Source organism: Bombina bombina, chromosome 6 (assembly GCF_027579735.1).
Source record: "Bombina bombina isolate aBomBom1 chromosome 6, aBomBom1.pri, whole genome shotgun sequence".
Taxonomy (NCBI): Eukaryota; Metazoa; Chordata; class Amphibia; order Anura; family Bombinatoridae; genus Bombina; species Bombina bombina.
In genome coordinates, this window is record NC_069504.1 from 761,940,369 (window position 1) to 761,959,938 (window position 19,570).

At 42.4% G+C, this 19,570-nt stretch overlaps 1 protein-coding gene across 1 annotated transcript in view; it reads left to right on the forward strand.

Annotated features, from left to right (window-relative positions):
* ASH2L (ASH2 like, histone lysine methyltransferase complex subunit) overlaps positions 1–19,570 on the forward strand; it is a 579,627-nt gene that overhangs the window by 275,303 nt on the left and 284,754 nt on the right. Inside the window, exons 10-11 of the mRNA XM_053719418.1 lie at positions 9,059–9,086; positions 13,945–14,020. Coding sequence (XP_053575393.1) covers positions 9,059–9,086; positions 13,945–14,020 — 104 coding nt within the window. The remainder of the gene's footprint in view (positions 1–9,058; positions 9,087–13,944; positions 14,021–19,570) is intronic.

Here is a 19,570-nt window from a genome sequence, read left to right on the forward strand (position 1 = left end):
TCCACGGAGATGGCTTAGAGTTTTTTAGTGTTTAACTGTAGTTTTTATTATTCAATCAAGAGTTTGTTATTTTAAAATAGTGCTGGTATGTACTATTTACTCTGAAACAGAAAAGAGATGAAGATTTCTGTTTGTAAGAGGAAAATGATTTTAGCAACCGTTACTAAAATCGATGGCTGTTCCACACAGGACTGTGGACATTCTAACAAGACGATGTAATGCTGGAAGCTGTCATTTTCCCTATGGGATCCGGTAAGCCATTTTTATTACAGAAAGAAAAAAAGGGCTTTCTAAGACTGTGGACATTTTCTGGGCTAAATCGATTTATATTTTATACTCCATAGCCTTGAGGAATTATTTTAATCTTGGGAATTATGTAAAATAACCGGCAGGCACTGTATTGGACACCTTATTCTCTAGGGGCTTTCCCTAATCATAGGCAGAGTCTCATTTTCGCGCCTGTATTGCGCACTTGTTTTTGAGAAGCATGACATGCAGATGCATGTGTGAGGAGCTCTGATACATAGAAAAGACTTTCTGAAGGCGTCATTTGGTATCGTATTCCCCTTTGGGCTTGGTTGGGTCTCAGCAAAGCAGATACCAGGGACTGTAAAGGGGTTAAATATAAAAACGGCTCCGGTTCCGTTATTTTAAGGGTTAAAGCTTCCAAATTTGGTGTGCAATACTTTTAAGGCTTTAAGACACTGTGGTGAAATTTTGGTGAATTTTGAACAATTCCTTCATACTTTTTCGCAATTGCAGTAATAAAGTGTGTTCAGTTTAAAATTTAAAGTGACAGTAACGGTTTATTTTAAAACGTTTTTTGTACTTTGTTATCAAGTTTTTGCCTGTTTAACATGTCTGAACTACCAGATAGACTGTGTTCTGAATGTGGGGAAGCCAAGGTTCCTTCTCATTTAAATAGATGTGATTTATGTGACACAAAATTTAGAGAAAATGATGCCCAAGATGATTCCTCAAGTGAGGGGAGTAAGCATGGTACTGCATCATCCCCTCCTTCGTCTACACCAGTCTTGCCCACACAGGAGGCCCCTAGTACATCTAGCGCGCCAATACTCCTTACTATGCAACAATTAACGGCTGTAATGGATAATTCTATCAAAAACATTTTAGCCAAAATGCCCACTTATCAGCGAAAGCGCGACTGCTCTGTTTTAGAAAATACTGAAGAGCATGAGGACGCTGATGATATTGGTTCTGAAGGGCCCCTACACCAGTCTGAGGGGGCCAGGGAGGTTTTGTCTGAGGGAGAAATTTCAGATTCAGGGAAAATTTCTCAACAAGCTGAACCTGATGTGATTACATTTAAATTTAAATTGGTACATCTCCGCGCTCTGCTTAAGGAGGTGTTATCCACTCTGGATGATTGTGAGAATTTGGTCATTCCAGAGAAACTATGTAAAATGGACAAGTTCCTAGAGGTCCCGGGGCCCCCCGAAGCTTTTCCTATACCCAAGCGGGTGGCGGACATTGTAAATAAAGAATGGGAAAGGCCCGGTATACCTTTCGTCCCTCCCCCCATATTTAAAAAATTGTTTCCTATGGTCGACCCCAGAAAGGACTTATGGCAGACAGTCCCCAAGGTCGAGGGGGCGGTTTCTACTCTAAACAAACGCACCACTATACCCATAGAAGATAGTTGTGCTTTCAAAGATCCTATGGATAAAAAATTAGAAGGTTTGCTTAAAAAGATGTTTGTTCAGCAAGGTTACCTTCTACAACCAATTTCATGCATTGTTCCTGTCACTACAGCCGCGTGTTTCTGGTTCGATGAGCTAGAAAAGGCGATCAATAATAATTCTTCTTCTTATGAGGAGATTATGGACAGAATTTGTGCTCTCAAATTGGCTAATTCTTTCACCCTAGACGCCACTTTGCAATTGGCTAGGTTAGCGGCGAAAAATTCTGGTTTTGCTATTGTGGCGCGCAGAGCGCTTTGGTTAAAATCTTGGTCAGCGGATGCGTCTTCCAAGAACAAATTGCTTAACATTCCTTTCAAGGGGAAAACGCTGTTTGGCCCTGACTTGAAAGAGATTATCTCTGATATCACTGGGGGCAAGGGCCACGCCCTTCCTCAGGATAGGTCTTTCAAGGCCAAAAATAAACCTAATTTTCGTCCCTTTCGCAGAAACGGACCAGCCCCAAGTGCTACGTCCTCTAAGCAAGAGGGTAATACTTCTCAAGCCAAGCCAGCCTGGAGACCAATGCAAGGCTGGAACAAAGGAAAGCAGGCCAAGAAACCTGCCACTGCTACCAAGACAGCATGAGATGTTGGCCCCCGATCCGGGACCGGATCTGGTGGGGGGCAGACTCTCTCTCTTCGCTCAGGCTTGGGCAAGAGATGTTCTGGATCCTTGGGCGCTAGAAATAGTCTCCCAAGGTTATCTTCTGGAATTCAAGGGGCTTCCCCCAAGGGGGAGGTTCCACAGGTCTCAATTGTCTTCAGACCACATAAAAAAACAGGCATTCTTACATTGTGTAGAAGACCTGTTAAAAATGGGAGTGATTCATCCTGTTCCATTAGGAGAACAAGGGATGGGGTTCTACTCCAATCTGTTCGTAGTTCCCAAAAAAGAGGGAACATTCAGACCAATCTTAGATCTCAAGATCCTAAACAAGTTTCTCAAGGTTCCATCGTTCAAAATGGAAACCATTCGAACTATTCTTCCTTCCATCCAGGAAGGTCAATTCATGACCACGGTGGATTTAAAGGATGCGTATCTACATATTCCTATCCACAAGGAACATCATCGGTTCCTAAGGTTCGCCTTTCTGGACAAGCATTACCAGTTTGTGGCACTTCCATTCGGATTAGCCACTGCTCCAAGAATTTTCACAAAGGTACTAGGGTCCCTTCTAGCGGTGCTACGACCAAGGGGCATTGCAGTAGTACCTTACTTGGACGACATACTGATTCAAGCGTCGTCCCTACCACAAGCAAAGGCTCATACGGACATTGTCCTGGCCTTTCTCAGATCTCACGGGTGGAAAGTGAACGTAGAAAAAAGTTCTCTATCTCCGTCAACAAGAGTTCCCTTCTTGGGAACAATAATAGACTCCTTAGAAATGAGGATTTTTCTGACAGAGGCCAGAAAATCAAAACTTCTAAGCTCTTGTCAAGTACTTCATTCTGTTCCTCTTCCTTCCATAGCGCAGTGCATGGAAGTAATAGGTTTGATGGTCGCGGCAATGGACATAGTTCCTTTTGCGCGAATTCATCTGAGACCATTACAACTGTGCATGCTCAGTCATTGGAATGGGGATTATACAGACTTGTCTCCGACGATACAAGTAGATCAGAGGACCAGAGATTCACTCCGTTGGTGGCTGACCCTGGACAACCTGTCACAGGGGATGAGCTTCCGCAGACCAGAGTGGGTCATTGTCACGACCGACGCCAGTCTGGTGGGCTGGGGCGCGGTCTGGGAACTCCTGAAAGCTCAGGGTCTTTGGTCTCGGGAAGAATCTCTTCTCCCGATAAATATTCTGGAACTGAGAGCGATATTCAATGCTCTCAAGGCTTGGCCTCAGCTAGCAAAGGCCAAATTCATACGGTTTCAATCAGACAACATGACGACTGTTGCGTATATCAACCATCAAGGGGGAACAAGGAGTTCCCTGGCGATGGAAGAAGTGACCAAAATCATTCAATGGGCGGAGACTCACTCCTGCCACTTGTCTGCAATCCACATCCCAGGAGTGGAAAATTGGGAAGCGGATTTTCTGAGTCGTCAGACATTTCATCCGGGGGAGTGGGAACTCCATCCGGAAATCTTTGCCCAAATTACTCAATTGTGGGGCATTCCAGACATGGATCTGATGGCCTCTCGTCAGAACTTCAAGGTTCCTTGCTACGGGTCCAGATCCAGGGATCCCAAGGCGACTCTAGTAGATGCACTAGTAGCACCTTGGACCTTCAACCTAGCTTATGTATTCCCACCGTTTCCTCTCATCCCCAGGCTGGTAGCCAGGATCAATCAGGAGAGGGCATCGGTGATCTTGATAGCTCCTGCGTGGCCACGCAGGACTTGGTATGCAGACCTGGTGAATATGTCATCGGCTCCACCATGGAAGCTACCTTTGAGACAGGACCTTCTTGTTCAAGGTCCGTTCGAACATCCGAATCTGGCCTCACTCCAACTGACTGCTTGGAGATTGAACGCTTGATTTTATCAAAGCGAGGGTTCTCAGATTCTGTCATTGATACTCTTGTTCAGGCCAGAAAGCCTGTAACTAGAAAAATCTACCATAAAATATGGAAAAAATATATCTGTTGGTGTGAATCTAAAGGATTCCCATGGAACAAGATAAAATTTCCTAAGATTCTATCCTTTCTTCAAGAAGGTTTGGAGAAAGGATTATCTGCAAGTTCTTTGAAGGGACAGATTTCTGCTTTATCTGTTTTACTTCACAAAAAGCTGGCGGCTGTGCCAGATGTTCAAGCTTTTGTTCAGGCTCTGGTTAGAATCAAGCCTGTTTACAAACCTTTGACTCCTCCTTGGAGTCTCAATTTAGTTCTTTCAGTTCTTCAGGGGGTTCCGTTTGAACCCTTACATTCCGTAGATATTAAGTTATTATCTTGGAAAGTTTTGTTTTTGGTTGCAATTTCTTCTGCTAGAAGAGTTTCAGAGTTATCTGCTCTGCAGTGTTCTCCTCCTTATCTGGTGTTCCATGCAGATAAGGTGGTTTTGCGTACTAAACCTGGTTTTCTTCCGAAAGTTGTTTCTAACAAAAACATTAACCAGGAGATAGTCGTGCCTTCTTTGTGTCCGAATCCAGTTTCAAAGAAGGAACGTTTGTTGCACAATTTGGATGTAGTTCGTGCTCTAAAATTCTATTTAGATGCTACAAAGGATTTCAGACAAACATCTTCCTTGTTTGTTGTTTATTCTGGTAAAAGGAGAGGTCAAAAAGCAACTTCTACCTCTCTCTCTTTTTGGCTTAAAAGCATCATCAGATTGGCTTACGAGACTGCCGGACGGCAGCCTCCTGAAAGAATCACAGCTCATTCCACTAGGGCCGTGGCTTCCACATGGGCCTTCAAGAACGAGGCTTCTGTTGATCAGATATGTAAGGCAGCGACTTGGTCTTCACTGCACACTTTTACTAAATTTTACAAATTTGATACTTTTGCTTCTTCTGAGGCTATTTTTGGGAGAAAGGTTTTGCAAGCCGTGGTGCCTTCCATCTAGGTGACCTGATTTGCTCCCTCCCATCATCCGTGTCCTAAAGCTTTGGTATTGGTTCCCACAAGTAAGGATGACGCCGTAGACCGGACACACCTATGTTGGAGGAAACAGAATTTATGTTTACCTGATAAATTACTTTCTCCAACGGTGTGTCCGGTCCACGGCCCGCCCTGGTTTTTTAATCAGGTCTGATAATTTATTTTCTCTAACTACAGTCACCACGGTATCTCATGATTTCTCCTATGCAAATATTCCTCCTTTACGTCGGTCGAATGACTGGGGAAGGCGGAGCCTAGGAGGGATCATGTGACCAGCTTTGCTGGGCTCTTTGCCATTTCCTGTTGGGGAAGAGAATATCCCACAAGTAAGGATGACGCCGTGGACCGGACACACTGTTGGAGAAAGTAATTTATCAGGTAAACATAAATTCTGTTTTTCGCGCTCTAATTGCGCAGTTGTTTTTACATTCTGAGACATCCAGCTTCCCTGAAGGAGTCCCCTGACATATTGAATCTCTGTAAAGGGTTTTTTGTGCCTACAAAAGTCATTTTATGGGAAGGTAGGAGCCACAGTAGAGCTGTGGCAGTTTGCTTGTGACGTTTTTTACCGTTTTTTTGCTTCGTTTTTGAACCTGAGGGGTTAATCATCCATTTGCAAGTGCGTGCAATGCTATTTTGTTCTATTATATACACTGTCAAAATTTCATAGTTAACTTCTTTTTTCACTGTTTTGCAGTTTTTGTGTTTGTTTTTTTCCCTTAAAGGCACAGTACCGTTTTTTATATTCTGCTTTTTCACATTAATTAAAGTGTTTTCAAAGCTTGCTGGTCTCATTACTAGTCTGTTAAACATGTCTGACATAGAGGAAACTCCTTGTTCATTATGTTTAGAAGCCATTGTGGAACCCCCTCTTAGAATATGTACCAAATGCACTGATCTTACTATAAGTTATAAAGATCATATTCTGGCTTTAAAAGATTTATCACCAGAGGAAATTGACAAGGGGGAAGTTATGCCGACTAACTCTCCCCACGTGTCGGAGCCTTTAACTCCCGCTCAAGGGGCGCCAAGTACACCTAGCGCGCCCATTGCGTATACTTTACAAGACATGGCGGCAGTTATGAATCATACTCTTACAGAAGTATTGTCCAAACTGCCAGGGTTACAAGGAAAGCGAGACAGCTCTGGGGCTAGAACAAATACAGAGCTCTCTGACGCTTTAGTAGCTATGTCTGACATAGCCTCACAATGTGCAGAAGCCGAAGAAGGAGAGCTTCTATCTGTGGGTGATTTTTCTGACTCAGGGAAGACACTGCAACCTGATTCTGATATGTCTACATTTAAATTTAAGCTTGAACACCTCCGCATGTTGCTCAGGGAGGTTTTAGCAACTCTGGATGACTGTGACGCCATTGTAGTCCCAGAGAAATGTGCCTGTTTACACTGATGTTTTTCCAATACCTAAGAGGTTTTCAGAAATTATTACTAAGGAATGGGATAGACCAGGTGTACCGTTCTCTCCCCCTCCTGTTTTTAAAAAGATGTTTCCCATAGATGCCGCTACACGGGACTTGTGGCAAACGGTCCCTAAGGTGGAGGGAGCAGTCTCTACTCTAGCGAAGCGTACAACTATCCCTGTCGAGTACAGTTGTGCTTTTCTAGATCCAATGGACAAAAAATTAGAGGGTTACATTAAAAAAAAATTTATTCAACAAGGTTTTATTCTCCAGCCCCTTGCATGCATTGCCCCTGTCACTGCTGCTGCGGCCTTCTGGTTTGAGTCTCTAGAAGAGGCTCTACAGGTAGAAACCCCATTGGATGATATCCTTGACAAGCTTAAAGCTCTTAAGCTAGCCAATTCATTTTTTTCTGACGCCGTTGTTCATTTAACCAAACTAACGGCTAAGAACTCAGGTTTTGCTATTCAGGTGCGTAGGGCGCTATGGCTTAAATCCTGGTCAGCTGACGTTACTTCAAAGTCTAAGCTTCTCAACATTCCCTTCAAGGGGCAGACCCTTTTCGGGCCTGGGCTGAAGGAGATAATTTCTGATATTACTGGAGGAAAAGGTCACGCCCTTCCTCAAGATAGGTCCAACAAATTAAGGACCAAACAGTCTAATTTTCGTGCCTTTCGAAACTTCGAGAGTGGCGCAGCTTCAACTTCCTCTAATACAAAACAAGAGGGAAATTTTGCCCAGTCCAAGCCGGTCTGGAGACCTAACCAGGCTTGGAACAAAGGAAAGCAGGCCAAAAAAACCTGCTGCTGCCTCTAAGACAGCATGAAAGATCAGCCCCTGATCCGGTAACGGATCTAGTAGGGGGCAGACTTTCTTTCTTCGCCCAGGCTTGGGCAAGAGATGTCCAGGATCCCTGGGCGTTGGAAATCGTGTCCCAGGGATATCTTCTGGACTTCAAAGCTTCTTCCCCAAAAGGAAGATTTCATCTCTCACAATTATCTGCAAACCAGATAAAGAGAGAGGCATTCTTACATTGTGTTCAAGACCTCCTAGTTATGGGAGTGATCCACCCAGTTCCAAAGGAGGAACAGGGGCAAGGCTTCTATTCAAATCTCTTTGTGGTTCCCAAGAAAGAGGGAACCTTCAGACCAATCTTAGATCTCAAGATCCTAAACAAATTCCTCAGGGTCCCATCCTTCAAGATGGAGACGATTCGAACCATCCTACCTATGATCCAGGAGGGTCAATATATGACTACCGTGGACTTAAAGGATGCTTATCTGCACATTCCGATACACAGAGATCATCATCGGTTTCTCAGGTTCGCCTTCCTAGACAGGCATTACCAGTTTGTGGCTCTTCCCTTTGGGTTAGCTACGGCACCAAGAATCTTTACGAAGGTTCTGGGGTCACTCCTAGTGGTCCTAAGGCCACGGGGTATAGCAGTAGCCCCTTACCTAGACGACATTCTAATACAGGCGTCTAATTTTCAAATCGCCAGGTCCCATACAGACATTGTTCTGGCATTCCTGAGGTCGCATGGGTGGAAAGTGGACGAAGAAAAGAGTTCTCTATCCCCTCTCACAAGAGTTTCCTTCCTATGAACTCTGATAGATTCTGTAGAAATGAAGATTTACCTGACAGAGGCCAGGTTGTCAAAACTTCTAAATTCCTGCGTGTTCTTTATTCTACTTCTCGCCCTTCAGTGGCTCAGTGCATGGAAGTAATCGGCTTAATGGTAGCGGCAATGGACATAGTGCCATTTGCCCACCTACATCTCAGACTGCTGCAACTCTGCATGCTCAGTCAGTGGAATGGGGATAACACAGATTTGTCCCCTCTACTAAATCTGTATCAAGAGACCAGGGATTCTCTTCTCTGGTGGCTATCTCGGGTCCATCTGTCCAAGGGTATGACCTTCCGCAGGCCAGATTGGACAATAGTAACGACAGATGCCAGCCTTCTGGGCTGGGGTGCAGTCTGGAACTCCCTGAAAGCTCAGGGCTTGTGGACTCAGGAGGAGACACTTCTTCCGATAAACATTCTGGAACTAAGAGCGATTTTCAATGCTCTTCAGGCTTGGCCTCAGCTAGCTGCGGTCAGGTTCATCAGATTTCAGTTGGACAATATCACGACTGTAGCCTACATCAACCATCAAGGGGGAACAAGGAGTTCCCTAGCAATGTTGGAGGTTTCAAAAATAATTCTATGGGCAGAGGTTCACTCTTGCCATCTATCAGCTATCCATATCCCAGGAGTAGAGAACTGGGAGGCGGATTTTCTAAGTCGACAGACTTTTCATCCGGGGGAGTGGGAACTCCATCCGGAGGTGTTTGCACAGTTGATTCAACTTTGGGGCAAACCATAACTGGATCTCATGGCGTCTCGTCAGAACGCCAAGCTTCCTTGTTACGGACCAGGTCCAGGGATCCCAAGGCAGCGCTGATAGATGCTCTAGCAGCGCCTTGGTCTTTCAACCTGGCTTATGTGTTTCCACCGTTTCCTCTGCTCCCTTGTCTGATTGCCAAGATCAAGCAGGAGAGAGCTTCAGTGATTTTGATAGCACCTGCGTGCATCTGTTGGACATGTCATCCCTTCCACCATGGACTCTACCGCTGAGGCAGGACCTTCTACTTCAGGGTCCTTTCAACCATCCAAATCTAATTTCTCTGCATCTGACTGCTTGGAGATTGAACGCTTGATTTTATCAAAACGTGGCTTCTCCATGTCGGTCATTGATACCTTAATTCAGGCTCGAAAGCCTGTCACCAGGAAAATCTATCATAAGATATGGTGTAAATATCTTCATTGGTGTGAATCCAAGGGTTACTCATGGAGTAAAGTCAGGATTCCCAGGATATTATCTTTTCTCCAAGAAGGATTGGAGAAGGGATTGTCAGCTAGTTCCTTAAAGGGACAGATTTCTGCTCTGTCTATTCTTTTGCACAAGCGTCTGGCGGATGTTCCAGACGTTCACGCGTTTTGTCAGGTTTTAGTTAGAATCAAGCCTGTGTTTAAACCTCTTGCTCTGCCTTGGAGTTTAAATTTAGTTCTTAAAGTTCTTCAAGGGATTCCGTTTGAACCTCTGCATTCCATAGATATCAAGCTTTTATCTTGGAAAGTTCTGTTTCTCGTAGCTATCTCTTCGGCTCAAAGAGTTTCAGAGTTATTTGCCTTGCAGTGTGATTCCACTTATCTGATCTTCCATGCAGATAAGGTAGTTTTGCGTACCAAACCTGGGTTTCTTCCTAAGGTGGTATCTAATAAAAATATCAATCAGGAGATTGTTGTTCCGTCACTGTGTCCTAATCCTTCTTCAAAGTAAGAACGTCTTTTACACAATCTTGACGTGGTTCGTGCTTTAACGTTTTATTTACAAGCTACTTTAGTAGCTTGTAAATAAAACGTTAAAGCACGAAATCTTTACATTTTTGTCAAACATCTGCATTGTTTGTTGTCTACTCTGGACAGAGGAAAGGCCAAAAGGCTTCAGCAACTTCTCTTTCTTTTTGGTTAAGAAGTATAATCCACTTAGCTTATGAGACTGCTGGCCTCCTGAAAGAATTACAGCTCATTCCACTAGAGCGGTGGCTTCCACATGCGCTTTTAAAAATGAGGCTTCTGTTGAACAGATTTGTAAGGTGGCGACTTGGTCTTCGCTTCATACTTTTTCTAAATTCTACAAATTTGATACTTTTGCTTCTTCGGAGGTTATTTTTGGGAGAAAGGTCTTACAGGCAGTGGTGCCTTCCGTTTAAGCGCCTGCCTTGTCCCTCCCTTCATCCGTGTCCTATAGCTTTGGTATTGGTATCCCACAAGTAATGGATGAATCCGTGGACTGGATACACCTTACAAGAGAAAACAATTTATGCTTACCTGATAAATTTATTTCTCTTGTGGTGTATCCAGTCCACGGCCCGCCCTGTCATTTTAAGGCAGGTGTTTTTTATTTTTAAACTACAGTCACCACTGCACCCTATAGTTTCTCCTTTCTCTTGCTTGTCTTCGGTCGAATGACTGGAGGTGGCAGTTAGGGGAGGAGCTATATAGACAGCTCTGCTGTGGGTGATCCTCTTGCAGCTTCCTGTTGGGAAGGAGAATATCCCACAAGTAATGGATGAATCCGTGGACTGGATACACCACAAGAGAAATAAATTTATCAGGTAAGCATAAATTTAGTTTTTATCTTTGAAAGTTCTGTTCCTAGTAGCTATCTCTTCGGCTTGAAGAGTTTCAGAGTTATCTGCCTTACAGTGTGATTCCCCTTATCTGATTTTCCATGCAGATAAGGTAGTTTTGTGTACCAAACCTGGGTTTCTTCCTAAGGTGGTATCTAATAAGAATATCAATCAGGAAATTGTTGTTCCGTCTCTGTGTCCTAATCCTTCTTCAAAGAAGGAATGTCTGTTACACAATCTTGACGTGGTTCGTGCTTTAACGTTTTATTTGCAAGCTACTAAGGATTTTCGTCAAACATCTGCATTGTTTGTTGTCTATTCTGGAAAGAGGAGAGGCCAAAAGGCTTCGGCAACTTCTCTTTCTTTTTGGCTGAGAAGCATAATCAGTTTAGCTTATGAGACTGCTGGCCAGCAGCCTCCTGAAAGAATTACAGCTCATTCTACTAGAGCGGTAGCTTCCACATGGGTTTTTAAACATGAGGCCTCTGAACAGATTTGTAAGGCGGCGACTTGGTCTTCGCTTCATACTTTTTCTAAATTCTACAAATTTGATACTTTTGCTTCCTCAGAGGCTATTTTTGGGAGAAAGGTCTTACAGGCAGTGGTGCCTTCCGTTTAAGTTCCTGCCTTGTCCCTCCCTTCATCCGTGTCCTAAAGCTTTGGTATTGGTATCCCACAAGTAATGGATGAAACCGTGGACTGGATACACCTTACAAGAGAAAACAAAATTTATGCTTACCTGATAAATTTCTTTCTCTTGTGGTGTATCCAGTCCACGGCCCGCCCTGTCACTTTAAGGCAGGTGTTTTTATTTTTAAAACTACAGTCACCACTGCACCCTATAGTTTCTCTTTTTTCTTACTTGTCTTCGGACGAATGACTGGAGGTGGGGGTTAGGGAAGGAGCCATATAGACAGGTCTGCTGTGGGTGTCCTCTTGCAACTTCCTGTTGGGAAGGAGAATATCCCACAAGTAATGGATGAACCCGTGGACTGGATACACCACAAGAGAAAGAAATTTATCAGGTAAGCATAAATTTTGTTTTTACAGGAAAGGGGCAAAGTTATTATGTTCATTTAACTCTGACGGATGAACTGAGTTAAGTTGGAATATCCACTTGCTTTCTGCACGTAGTACAGTCTGTAGGTCACCACCTCTTATTCCCAAGTTTATCTTTTGTAAACCAAAACATTGAAGATCAGATTGCTTTGATCTATGAGTTGTCAGAAAATGTCTGGCAACAGAGGTAATAGTTTTGCCTGACTGGGTATCTTTGTGAGCGTTTTTGATTTCTCAGATGTTCTTATACTCTGATCCTGTTTTTCCTAGTGGTCATGCCCACATAGATTTGATCATATTTGCATTGGAGACCATAAATTATCCCTTGGGTTTGGAAATTAATATGTGTGTTAATTTGATTTAAATATTTTGCGTTTTTAATAAAAAATTTATGTTTTAACTTCCATCCAAGCATATAATCTCGAAGACCCATTTATATTTATGTATCCAGCAATATCAACTGTATCTGACTGCGCTGAGTGCTATATGTGTATTCTTGAATGGTTTCCTCTCCATTCTTTTGTTGCATAAATGTCCTGAAATAGTTTATACTGGGAAAAGGTACAAGCAAGAGTTAACAGAAGTAAACTGTACAAACCAGTATAGCTGAAGTTCATGTGCAAGTTCGGTCAGACAAGAGCAAAGTACTGAAAGGCCCACTTCAGGGCTAAGAACTTTAGTACACACTTCTGGGCTAAACAAAGGAAATTCTGCTCCTGGGCAAAGTAAATGTAATGCCAGTTTCTATGTAAAAAAAGTAAATGCCCCTCCTTGGCCAATGCCCACTTCTGGGCTAATCAAAGGAAATATAATGTGCTGAATGCAAGCTGCAAGCAGCAGCAAAGTCAGTGCTGGAGACAGCATAAACAAATAGGTACCGCAGGCAATAAGGTACTAGAGCTGAAAAACCGCAACATGGAAAGTCCAAGCAGAAGTACTAACTGTGCCAAAAGCAGAGACAAGGTCAGGACAGTCCAAGGTCCAAAGGCAGTGAGCAAGTATCAAAACATGCTTACTTATGTATATTAGATTTGTATAGGTTGAACTCTTTGGACTTTGGTCTCTTTTTCAACCTCATCTACTATGTATGTAAACATAGGCAATGTCACCAGCTGGAATTCCAGCAACAAACAGGAAGTAGCAACAGAATATATACTTCAATGCCAAAGCAAGGAGTGATTGCATAGGTTGCTCAATATGTAGTCAGAGAGCACTTCAGGGCCTAGCAAGGGGGTCACCAGTGACGTCCCCGCTGTGCGTTTTGTACTTTAGTATGAACAGAGTTTATGTGATCCTTACAGCTATTTTCAGTTTCTGGCGTTTCCTTTTTTAGTATTTGTCTGATCTACTAAGGTGTTTTTTCAGAAAATTGGAGGAAGGACAATATTTATCTCTGCGTATTCTTTTCAATTCACTGTGTTTGTGTATCAGCTGCGATATTTTTGGAAGGAAGGTTCTTCAGACGGTGATTTCTGGTAACTGGGTGCCTGCCTTTCCTCCTTTTCCCACCCGCCTCTTTGTTGGACTTCACAGCTTGGGTATTGTTTCCCGCAAGTAAAGATTTTAGTGGGCTATCACCACCTTAGAAAGAAAACATAATTTATTCTTACCTGATAAATTCCTTTCTTTCTTGGTGGTGATAGTCCATGAACCCGCCCATTTTTTATTAGTTGGCAACAGTCTTGTTTGCACCTCTTTACTCTACAATCTTTCTTACTACTTTTTCCTTTTCTTTGCTATACATACTACTGGGAGAGAGAGGGAAGTAGGAGGGATTCTCAAAGCTTTGTGTGGGGTGTCTTTGCCTCCTCCTGATGGCCAGGAGATGAATTCACACAAGTAAGAATTTTCGTGGACTATTGCCACCAAGAAAGAAAAAGGAATTTATCAGGTAAGAATAGTTTTTTCGGTTGCTTTTGACCTAATAAAGTATTATTATTATTATTTTATTTTTTCAACTTTCACTCCCTTACAACTGTTTTTCCAGGATTGATTTAGTTTAAATGCAGAAACAGAATTATGAAACTGATTTCACTTTCAGGATCTAGCCAACATTGGTCCAGCCTATGACATTCTGAAGCAAAGTAGTGCTGTATCCACTGGAGGAGGATTAAACGGTAAACACAATTGTCATTTATTGCTTAGTTTAACTGTAAATTAGAATACAGATTAGCTAGTCCTTTTAAATATCAATATATTCAGTTTTAATCCAAGGTTAGTCCATAAAGCTATATTTTTATTGTAAACTATGAAGGCAGGTGGATTTTTTTACTTTCTTTTAATTATTAAATATCCCTAAAATAATTGAGCGTACGGAAGAGAGGAAAATACTTTTTTTCCATATATATATATATATATATATATATATATATATATATATATATATATTGAAATAAAGATGAAATAATATCCAGGCGTCCTCATAAGGTAAAAAATCCAAATCTTTATTCTCAACAGGTCATATCACAGTTAAAAGACCCTGTGCAGCAGAGCCTCTGATAAAAAACAATTCAGCAAGCACAGCCTAACATGTTTCGGCCAGCCTGGCCGTAATCATATACATATCCCCCTTCTCAGAGGGTGTGCTATTTAAAGGGTAATACTCCGCCCCTTAAACAATTAAAAAACAAACGCTGTAATTGATTTTAATTAATAATTGCAATGCCTATCACTATCATTTTATATATAGTACAACACTAATGAACCTATTCACAATCTTAATGTAAATGAAAATGAACATGATATAAACAAACATACTTTCATTTGTAGGTCACAGATATGATAAACAAAATAAAATAATTAATTAGCAGAAAATGGAGGCTCATGGTTAATACAGGAGGAATGGTAAGGCACAGAGGTGCTATCAATACTCTAGCTGACACCTCTGTGCTATATATACTATGTGCTTAGATTAATTGCAATATATAGTGCTAAACTGAATGCTTATAGTTGTCTACTTAGTGAAGACATATCATACAAGCATGATACTATTCATAATTACATGAAGACATAACCCAGTATCACACAATAGCTATGATGCTAAAGACTAGCACAAAGTACATAATCCAATATTCCTTCTATCATAGATATCTAAATTATAAAGACATATGTTTATATGTTAAATCAATTTGAAATCCTATTGTTCAAATTTGCTCTACAATGACTTAAATAAAGGATATTAACATATAGTATCAAACCAGGTCTCTACTCAAGCTTATAATTATAGATGGATCATTCCCAATAATTGATTACATCAAATTGTGAATTGAATCCACACGGGACCAATGTTTTTAGTCTATGGATCCAATAGATTTCTTGTCTTTCAAGTATTTTTTGTTTGCTGTCCCCTCTTCGTGGCTTGCAAATAGCTTCAATTGCGTTCCATTTAAACATATCAACATTTCTTCTGTTAAGTGTGATCAGTCCACGGGTCATCATTACTTGTGGGATATTAACTGCTCCCCTACAGGAAGTGCAAGAGGATTCACCCAGCAGAGTTGCTATATAGCTCCTCCCCTCTACGTCACCTCCAGTCATTCTCTTGCACCCAACGACTAGATAGGATGTGTGAGAGGACTATGGTGATATATTTAGTTTTTATATCTTCAATCAAAAGTTTATTTTATAATAGCACCGGAGTGTGTTATTCCTTCTCTGGTAGAATTTGAAGAAGAATCTACCTGAGTTTTTCTATGATTTTAGCCGGAGTAGTTAAGATCATATTGCTGTTTCTCGGCCATCTGAGGAGAGGTAAACTTCAGATCAGGGGACAGCAGGCAGATTAATCTGCAAAGAGGTATGTAGCAGTTTATTTTCTGACATGGAATTGATGAGAAAATCCTGCCATACCGTTATAATGTAAACTCAGCCTTGAATGCAGTAGATGTAGCTGATATCAGGCTGTCATGTATGTATATATTACACTTCAGTTTTCTGGGAAATGGTACTTCTCTGGCTTTTAAACTGTATACATAGACTTAACCTATTTTGCAGGGACTTGCAATAGGTTTTAAATGACAATTAATTATTGAGGTAAAACGTTTTTTTGCTGGCATGTAAAAACGTTTTTTTCTCTGAGGTACTGGGTGAAAAAATGTTTTGGGCACTTTTTTTCCACTTGGCAATAGTTTTGATTTAAATTAGAGCAGTTCACTGATCCCTCTCACTGTTATGTGTGTGGGGGAGGGGCCATTTTGGTGCTTTCACTATGCATCAGAAAAACTCAGTCAGAGGTTCATTTTCTTCCTGCATGATCCGGTTCATCTCTACAGAGTTCAGGGATCTCAAGAGTCTTTTTTGAGGGAAGTAATCATTCACAGCAGAGCTGTGCTGATTGTATTGACTGTGATATAAAAAACGTTTATTTGTGTATTTTTTTCTGCTGCCTGGGTTAGTTATCATTTGCTGAGGGGAACAATCCTTTGCTAAAACTGTATATTCTGACAAAGATTGATGCTATAACTTAATTATTTTATCTGTTATAATATTTTCTGTGCTTCTTAAAGGCACAGTTCGTTTTCATATTATTTGTAAATTACTTTGAAAAGTATTTCCAAGTTGCTGTTTATTTGCTAGTGTGTTAAACATGTCTGATTCAGAGGAATATCTCTGTGCTATATGTGTTAATGCCAAAGTGGAGCCCAATAGAAATGTATGTACTAAATGTATTGATGCTACTTTAAAAAATAGTCAATCTGTACAAATTGAACATATTTCACCAAACAACGAGGGGAGAGTTATGCCGACTAACTCGCCTCACGTGTCAGTACCTGCATCTCCCGCTCAGGAGGTGCGTGATATTGTAGCGCCGAGTGCATCTGGGCGGCCATTACAAATCACATTACAAGATATGGCTACTGTTATGACTGAAGTTTTGGCTAAACTACCAGAACTAAGAGGTAAACGTGATCACTCTGGGATGAGAACAGAGTGCGCTGATAATGCAAGGGCCATGTCTGATACTGCGTCACAGTTTGCAGAACGTGAAGACGGAGAGCTTCATTCTGTGGGTGACGGTTCTGATCCAAATAAACTGGACTCAGACATTTCAAATTTTAAATTTAAGCTTGAGAACCTCCGTGTGTTACTAGGGGAGGTATTAGCGGCTCTGAATGATTGTAACACAGTTGCAATCCCAGAAAAAATGTGTAGGTTGGATAAATATTTTGCGGTACCGACGAGTACTGACGTTTTTTCCTATACCTAAGAGACTTACTGACATTGTTACTAAGGAGTGGGATAGACCCGGTGTGCCTTTCTCACCCCCTCCTATATTCAGAAAAATGTTTCCAATAGACGCCGCCACACGGGACTTATGGCAAATGGTCCCTAAGGTGGAGGGAGCAGTTTCTACTTTAGCTAAGCGTTACCACTATCCCAGTGGAGGATAGCTGTGCTTTTTCAGATCCAATGGATAAAAAATTAGAGGGTTACCTTAAGAAAATGTTTGTTCAACAAGGGTTTATATTGCAACCTCTTGCATGTATTGCGCCTGTCACGGCTGCAGCAGCATTTTGGTTTGAGTCTCTGGAAGAGACACTTCAATCATCCACACTAGATGACATCACACACAAACTTAAATTCCTTAAGTTAGCTAATTCATTTATTTCAGATGCCGTAGTACATTTAACTAAACTTGCGGCTAAAAATTCAGGATTCGCCATTCAGGCACGCAGAGCTCTGTGGCTAAAATCCTGGTCAGCTGATGTTACGTCTAAATCTAAATTGCTTAATATTCCTTTCAAAGGGCAGACCTTATTCGGGCCCGGCTTGAAAGAGATTATTGATGACATTACAGGAGGTAAAGGTCATGCCCTGCCTCAGGACAAGGCCAAAGCCAAGGCTAGACAGTCCAATTTTCGTTCCTTTCGTAATTTCAAAGCAGGAGCAGCATCCTCTGCACCAAAACAGGAAGGAGCTGTTGCTCGCTACAGACAAGGCTGGAAACCTAACCAGTCCTGGAACAGGGGCAAACAGGCCAGAAAACATGCTGCTGCCCCTAAGACAGCATGAATTGAGGGCCCCCGATCCGGGACCGGATCTAGTGGGGGGCAGACTTTCCCTCTTCGCCCAGGCTTCTGGACTTCAAATCCTCTCCCCCAAGAGGGAGATTTCATCTGTCAAGGTTGTCAACAAACCTAACAAAGAAGGAAGCGTTTCTACGCTGCGTACAAGATCTTTTATTAATGGGAGTGATCCATCCAGTTCCGCGGTTGGAACAAGGACAAGGGTTTTACTCAAATCTGTTTGTAGTTCCCAAAAAGAGGGAACCTTCAGGCCAATCTTGGATTTAAAGATCCTAAACAAATTCCTAAGAGTTCCATCGTTCAAGATGGAAACTATTCGAACAATTTTGCCCATGATCCAAGAGGGTCAGTACTTGACCACAGTGGATTTAAAGGATGCTTACCTTCACATACCGATTCACAGAAGTCATTACCGGTATCTAAGGTTTGCCTTTTTAGACAGGCATTACCAGTTTGTAGCTCTTCCATTCGGACTGGCTACGGCTCCAAGAATCTTCACAAAGGTTCTGGGCACTCTTCTGGCGGTACTAAGACCGCAAGGAATTTCAGTAGCTCCGTACTTAGACGACATACTGATACAAGCTTCAAGCTTTCAAACTGCCAAATCTCATACAGAGATAGTACTGGCATTTCTAAGGTTGCATGGATGGAAAGTGAACGAAGAGAAAAGTTCTCTCTTTCCACTCACAAGAGTTCCCTTCCTGGGGACTCTGATAGATTCTGTAGAAATGAAGATTTACCTGACAGAGGACAGGTTAACAAAACTTCAAAATGCATGCCGTGTCCTTCATTCCATTCAAGAGACCAGAAATTCTCTTCTATGGTGGCTTTATCGGCCACATCTGTCCAGGGGAATGCCATTCAGCAGGCCAGACTGGTCAATTGTAACAACAGACGCCAGCCTACTAGGTTGGGGCGCTGTCTGGAATTCTCTGAAGGCTCAGGGACTATGGAATCAGGAGGAGAGTCTTCTTCCAATAAACATTCTGGAATTGAGAGCAGTCCTCAATGCTCTTCTGGCTTGGCCCCAGTTAGCAACTCGGGGGTTCATCAGGTTCCAGTCGGACAACATCACGACTGTAGCTTATATCAACCATCAGGGAGGGACAAGAAGCTCCCTAGCAATGATGGAAGTATCGAAGATAATTCGCTGGGCAGAGTCTCACTCTTGCCACCTGTCTGCAATCCACATCCCGGGAGTGGAGAACTGGGAGGCGGATATCTTAAGTCGTCAGACTTTTCATCCGGGGGAGTGGGAACTTCATCCAGAGGTCTTTGCCCAAATACTTCCACGTTGGGGCAAACCAGAGATAGATCTCATGGCGTCTCGACTGAACGCCAAGCTTCCGCGCTACGGGTCCAGATCCAGGGATCCGGGAGCGGTCCTGATAGATGCCTTGACAGCACCATGGACCTTCAGGATGGCTTATGTGTTTCCACCTTTCCCGATGCTTCCTCGATTGATTGCCAGAATCAAACAGGAGAAAGCATCAGTGATTCTAATAGCGCCTGCATGGCCACGCAGGACTTGGTATACAGATCTGGTGGACATGTCATTCTGTCCACCTTGGTCGTTACCTCTGAAACAGGACCTTCTGATTCAGGGTCCTTTCAAACATCAAAATCTAACTTCTCTGAAGC